Source organism: Rhinopithecus bieti, unplaced genomic scaffold, assembly GCF_001698545.2.
Source record: "Rhinopithecus bieti isolate Rb0 unplaced genomic scaffold, ASM169854v2 scaffold_56806, whole genome shotgun sequence".
In the NCBI taxonomy this organism is placed as follows: Eukaryota; Metazoa; Chordata; class Mammalia; order Primates; family Cercopithecidae; genus Rhinopithecus; species Rhinopithecus bieti.
The window spans coordinates 2,228,886-2,235,415 of NW_016823424.1; the positions used below are offsets into that span (position 1 = coordinate 2,228,886).

Here is a 6,530-nt window from a genome sequence, read left to right on the forward strand (position 1 = left end):
AACCACACCCGGCTAATTTTTTGTATTTTTAGTAGAGACGGGGTTTCACCGTGTTAGCCAGGATGGTCTCGATCTCCTGACCTCGTGATCCGCCCGCCTCGGCCTCCTAAAGTGCTGGGATTACAGGCTTGAGCCACCGCGCCCGGCCAATAGTTCCTCGTTTCTAAGTTTAGGTCCTAAATTCCAAAATTTGGAAGAGGTTAGAGAGTAAAATGATGAAAAGTTGAACATCTGGAATGGAATTCATGAAAATGGCCAAGTCTTAGACTTGTACTCCTGCCTTTATTTCAAAGTGTCATCAAAGGAAACAGAGCAGCAGCAGCACCTAGCTGAATTCTAGATGGGATATAAATAAAATATATATAGAAGAAATCTAAAAACAAGCTAAGTAAAGAATCCTTGCAGTGAGGTGTAATGCAACTTCATCACTTTATTCAAATCTTCAAAATAGTCTTTATTCTACATTTTAGTATAAAATTCCACAAGTTAAGTGCACCACAGTGTAGAGAGAGACATACAACGCTGAACTTCCATAACAGTCAATGGTACAGTCAAACATCACATGTACAGAACACACAATTTAGATGAACTGAAATTATAAGATAAAATAAAATAAAATCCAATTTCAGAAAACAAAAATCAAAACATTAAGGATCCCTGAAATATTCTTAACCCTAATAAGATTTCACTGGACTCAAGTCATTTTGTAGTGAGACATTCACAATATGACCCTATTAACCCAGTCTAGGAATTCTGGGGAGCCGAATGAGTGGCTGCATGAGACACTCTGACAAAAAATGGTAACCAATTTTTGATATGAAAACTCCTCTTAATTTGGCTCTTAACACATCAATCAAGCTTTTGAAATGCATCCTCCTCCTTGCCCCTCATATTTTAAACCAACTGTTGTTCACAGTACACTTTACACGATATCTTTGTTCAAACATAGCTCAGTTTTTCTGGCACCAAAGCAAATTTGGGTTAGGTTCGTGTATGCAGAGACAACCTATGAGAAGGGCCCATAAGGCACCCTCCACTTTTGCCTGAGGAGATACGAAAGCAGAAGTAATGGGATCTGTGCTTAGGGCACAGAGAGGGTTTCAGAGGATCCTTGTGAAACACTAGTTAAAAGATGACGAGTGGGGAGAAGTGCGAGGAAAGAAGGAAATTAGTCTGACTGGCTTTCTGTCCTGCACCATTGATTCAATGGAGACTGGCGGGAGGAAATGGAAGACTAGAGTTGGAGATGGGATGGGTGGGGCAAGGGATGGAAAGGAAAAGGCAGACAACTAATGCGTTCAATTTATAACAAGTAATATAAATCAAAGACTTAAAGGAGATTAAAGACCAATCAGAATAATTTGGCAACTTTAATTCTTAGGAAGATCAAAGTTCCCTCCAAACCTAATTTGATGTTTTATTACTAAAAGCAAAGACCAGTATGGTACAGTATTACTCCAGAGAAATTATAGGAAAATCCTTAGGGCGGCTTCACCCACATTCATTTTATGAATGGATACCTCCCCTACCTCAAAATGCTTTAGGGAGGTACTGCTACCATTACATGGTTCCTTATTAAATTTGAAAAGTGCCTGAAAGATTGGGCACCAGAAAGACACCCCAACAACATGTGTCTAAACTGCAACTTCAGGTTAATATGACTAAAGCAGTTACATTGTGAGAAGTGCTGAAGGTATGTGATGTCTTTCCCGGCACAAAGGTGGCCTTGGTTCCTCACCAGATGGTGTAGCCACCATCTGAACCACCCATGAAGAAGTTCCCCTTCCGCTGAGTTACGAGGACGTTGGCTCCCTGCATGACTGCAAGCTGAGCAGCATTGGGAGGGCATCCAGGAGGTGGAGGCTGAAAGGAAAGGATATAATAGAATGGGCACAGGGTGGCTAATATAAGCGAAGGGGACATAGGGGAAGCAGAGGCCTGTTAGGATGAGGCAATGTGCTAACCAGCTGCATTTTAAGGAGCTAGTTCCACCATGAATTTGAGTTCTAAAGTAGGTCTATACTTCACATGAACCCAAAGATACAAAGAGAAAAGGGAGCCTACCACTCATTCAAAGGGTTCCAGCTCTGAGAGGAAGCCTATGGCTAGCTTCTGCACATGAACAGGCCAGACCAACAGTCATTTGGAGGGTAGGGAACCACTGCCCTATTCACATTCCCAAAACAGGGACAGGGTGCCAGTCCATGGATGAATCCCACATGCTCCCTACATCGTTTTTAATTTTTTTTTTTTAATTTTTTTGAGACAGAGTCTCGCTCTTTGTTGCCCAGGCTGGAGTGCAATGGTGGGATCTGGGTTCACTGCAACTTCTGCCTCCCAGGTTCAAGTGATTCTCCTGTCTCAGCCTCCCAAGTAGCTGGGATTACAAGCGCCCACCACCACACCCAGCTTTTTTTTTTTTTTTTTTTTTGAGACAGAGTCTGGCTCTGTCACCCAGGCTGGAGTGCAGTGGCGTGATCTCGGCTCACTGCAACCTCCACCTCCTGGGTTCAAGCCATTCTCTTGCCTCAGCCTCCCAAGTAGCTGGGATTACAGGCGCCTGCCACCATGCCCAGCTAGTTTTTGTATTTATAGTAGAGTCGGGGTTTCACCATGTTGGCCAGCCTGATCTCAAACTCCTGACCTCAGGTGAGCCACCGCACCCGGCCCTTACATAGTTTTTGAAGAAACTACTGGATAACTGAAGGCTCACTAATGACACATATTAGCCTCATCTCTAGCATGTAGTTACGGAGTAGTCATTTGGGCTCTACATCCCATGCACTGGGGAATTAAGTAGGAAAAAATGATAACATTGTTAGTATCTATCTAAAAGCTACTTACTAAGGATTATACATTCTACTTTTTAAATCATCAGGGTTCCTAGTAAAAACACCATGCTGATGGCAAATATTGAGTAAATGCTTATGGAATGAATAAGAAGCATTACTAGACCAGTTCAGTGTACCAAAATGAACTGGAAAAGCAGCAAGCAGGACTCGATAGACATGAAAACAAAAGAATCAGGTTAACTCAGTCCCCAGTGAGATGCTCTTCACTTGCCACAGTTCTGCCCCCTCAAACACTTTCTGATGAGGTCATACTCACAGGAATGTTGCCAGCAGTAGCCCCAGCTCCAAATCTGGCACCTGCATCATACCCTCCTTCCACCAGCACTGTGGAGCCAGGTGGATAGATAGGACTGACTGGATAATAAGCCATGGGGATTGTGGAACCTAAAGGCCCAACAGCCACAGACTGGGCCATGGGAAGATACAGAGAGGCTCCAGGAAATGCGGCTGACATGGTGGGGACTGTGGCAGCCCCTGGGTGCACAAAACTCGGACGATAGAGCTAGAAAAGGCAGAAGAGAAGGCAAAATGTTACTTGATTACATTCCTATTTGAGATCTCTTTAATAAGCCAATTCTTAATTCTCCTTGTGCAGGTTATACTTTTTGTAAGATCATACAAGTTGCCTTTCCACTGGCCTTCAATATTCTCCTGGATCACTTCCTGCTATAGCTAATGTTGAGCTCACAGAACGCAAATTCATCTTCTGCACCTCAGCCTGTGCCAAATAACACAAAATCATCAAATAATGTACTTTCAACTCCGACAAAAACTGCCAAATTATATAGTGTTTTAGATTATTCATGTGAGCATTTGTGAAGAGTAAACGTGTGAAGTCAGACGTAGCTAAGGACTAAAGAACCACTCTAAGAGTATTCTCAGCTAGTTCAAGTCTGGCAAACTGGAAGCACCTCTGAGTAGGCAGGTGGAGCATCAGTATAGGGTGGAGCCTGAGGAAGATGCAAGGTCTGAGGGTATACTGGATTCCCAGGAGGCTGCACAGGGTAGGTTGGCTGTGTTGGATATTGACCTGAAAGACAAGAAAAAAATGCAGGTTGCCTACTACACAGAGCTACCAAAATGAGACAGGTCATACCGGGTAGCTAACTTAGTGGGAGCAAGCAGAAGGGGATTTGCAAATAGTCTGCCTCAGAGGGCCTGATTCCTGGAACTAAGAAAATATGCATTGTCTTTGCACCCTTAAAATGGAAGGTGCTGGATTCTGACAGGACAGGAAAGGCACTGCTCACTGCTCCTACTAACACAGGAGTAAGGGGTTAAGTCTAGCTGGGCACAAGTTCCCTCTGGAATGCAGGACAGGTCTGGGGTTCTGGCCTGCTGCTGTTCTGGCTTATCAAGAGTGCCTCTGCTTTAGGTAGTCTCCACAGCCTGTCTACAACCAGCGCAGACTTCGTGGCTAACAGTTCTGATTTTCCTTACAGAATTACTATTCAAGGTCGACTTCCAAACAAAGGGTGTGAATGATGGAAGTGAACCGTGAGACCGGAAAAGGGTGTAGGGCTGAGGGCTGAGGAGGAATGTCCTCATTGGAAAAGCGGGGGATCATGTTTGGGTTTTTGTTTGTTTTGAGACGGAGTTTCGCTCTGTCACACAGGCTGGATTGCAGTGGCGCTATCTCCGCTCACTGCAACCTCCGTCTCCTGGGTTCAAGCAATTCTCCTACCTCAGCCTCCGGAGTAGCTGGGATTACAGGCGCCCGCCACCACGCCCAGCTAATTTTTGCATTTTTAATAGAGTAGGGGTTTCACCACGTTGGCCAGGCTGGTCTCGAACTCCTGACCTCAGGTGATCCGCCCGCCTCGGCCTCCCAAAGTACTGGGATTACAGGCGTAAGCCACCGCGCCCGGCCTGTTTTTTTTTTTTTTTTTTTTTTTCTCTATTCCTTTTTTCTCCCCCTCACCCTATTCCTGGGTTATGGGAATCATGTTCTGACAGACACACTGGTACAACCACAGAGGAAGGGGTAAGTTCTGATACCCCCAGCGAAGGGCGAGGGGGTGCGAAGGGAAGGAGAAAACAGACCTCACAGGCCCCGGCCCACGCGCCTACTCCAGCAACTCACTAGTTAAGTTCGGGCCCTGCCGGGGGTTCCGGAGCGCGGCGCCCCGCCTCCGCCGGCTCTCCATTGGCCTAAGCGAATGCCTGCGCTAGCGCTCTATTTGCTCCTGCGGATGCCCATCATGTCAAGCCCCCCCACCACCCGAGCCCGCAGCTTCAAACTGCGCCACAGAGTTTACGGAGGAAAGGGCCTGGAGGCAGCAAGCAGCCGTAATTTGGAGATGACGAAGGCGTCAGGCGCAGCGCCGTGGACTGCAGCTGGCCAAGGAGCGCGACGCAGCCCACCCCAAACCTGGCGTTTGGTGACCCTGGGCTCCGGACCCGCTCACTCTGGGCCAGCAGTACTCCCCCCGACGGCCTCTGCCACCCTCGGTCCTTGCCTTTGCTGTTCATGCTGGCTGCGGGTCCGGTTCGTCTGGGCGTCGCGGACGGTTATTTTTTTCGTCCTCTTCCTGTTCGGAGCTACTTCCGTGTCACGTGATGTTCCGTCCGTCTAGCGTCACCCGACGCCCGAGTGGCACTGCCGCCGGAAACTCCGCCTCTGCGCCCGGCCTCCAGTCGGTCGCGGGAGGGTCGGCGCGGTCCCGCCCACTCTCCTTGGCCCCACCCCCCCTGCTCGTTCCCGTCCTCCACCCGCTACCGGTGTCCCTCAGCTGGAGAAAAACCAAACGCAGATATTGTCTCGCTTCAGGATCTTTTCTCTGTTGGACGCTGGGCGGCAGAACGATGCAAGCATTCCCCAGAACCTTTCTCTGCCTACACGCATTCACTCAAGGTCACCTCACCTTGGCAACCTTCCACGAGGGGCTTATATTTCTGCAAATTTGTGGCACTGCCTGAAATCGGCTCCTCACACCTTAGTTTATCATGCGTCCCTCCCCACCAAGTCCAAATTAAGCTTCAGCTCCGTTAAAATTTATTTTGCCACTCCAGCTCACATGTATCCTTTCCTGGATGAGACCTGCACTGGAATCTTCGCCGCCCTGTCTGCTCCAGGACAGGCTGTCGGCATGTTCTCGTGTTCGTTTCTTTTTCTCACGTACAGGAAGGGGTTATGTTTTCCGTGTTCGCAACAGCTGGCACTGAAACTGACATACCTGCAGTCCCCATAGAGTGCTTGTGGCCCTGCCCTTTTTTAGCACCAGTTACAGTGACCTGTATGGTACTTCTATTTTTCTCTATGTATGGCTTTGCTTTCTAACTTAATTACCCGTAAGGGCAAAGATGGCATCCTTTAGGGCAGCGATTAAGTGTCTTTCTTTTCTTTTCTTTTCTTTTTTTTTTTGATACAGAGTGTCGCTCTTGCCCAGGCTAGGGTGCAGCGGCGCGATCTCACCACAACCTCCGCCTCCTGGGTTCAAGCAATTCTCCTGCCTCAGCTTCCTGAGTAACTGGGACTACAGGCGCACGCCACCATCCCTGGCTAATTTTTGTATTTTAGTAGGGGTTTCACTATGTTGGCCAGGCTGGTTTTCTTTCTTTCTAAAAAAAATATATATACATATATTTTATTCTTTTATTTATTTATTTATTTTATTTTATTTTAGATGGAGTGTCGCTCTGTCGCCCAGGCAGGAGTGCAGTGGTGTGATCTCGGTT

The 6,530-nt window shown here is 47.3% G+C and overlaps 1 protein-coding gene across 2 annotated transcripts; it reads right to left on the reverse strand.

The window, feature by feature from the left end:
• Window positions 1–405: 405 nt before the first annotated feature.
• Window positions 406–5,926, reverse strand: DAZAP2 (DAZ associated protein 2). 2 transcript variants are annotated; one of them, XM_017861471.1, is made up of 4 exons: window positions 5,312–5,926; window positions 3,764–3,882; window positions 3,186–3,354; window positions 406–1,863 (listed from the first exon to the last, which is right to left on the reverse strand). In XM_017861471.1, exons 1-4 carry the CDS (start codon window positions 5,322–5,324, stop codon window positions 1,541–1,543), a joined length of 624 nt encoding a protein of 207 aa, XP_017716960.1. In that variant the 5' UTR covers window positions 5,325–5,926; the 3' UTR covers window positions 406–1,540. The 2 variants fall into 2 exon arrangements, with proteins under 2 accessions (XP_017716960.1, XP_017716959.1); XM_017861470.1 differs by having other exon boundaries at window positions 3,109–3,354.
• Between the last annotated feature and the right edge of the window lie 604 nt (window positions 5,927–6,530).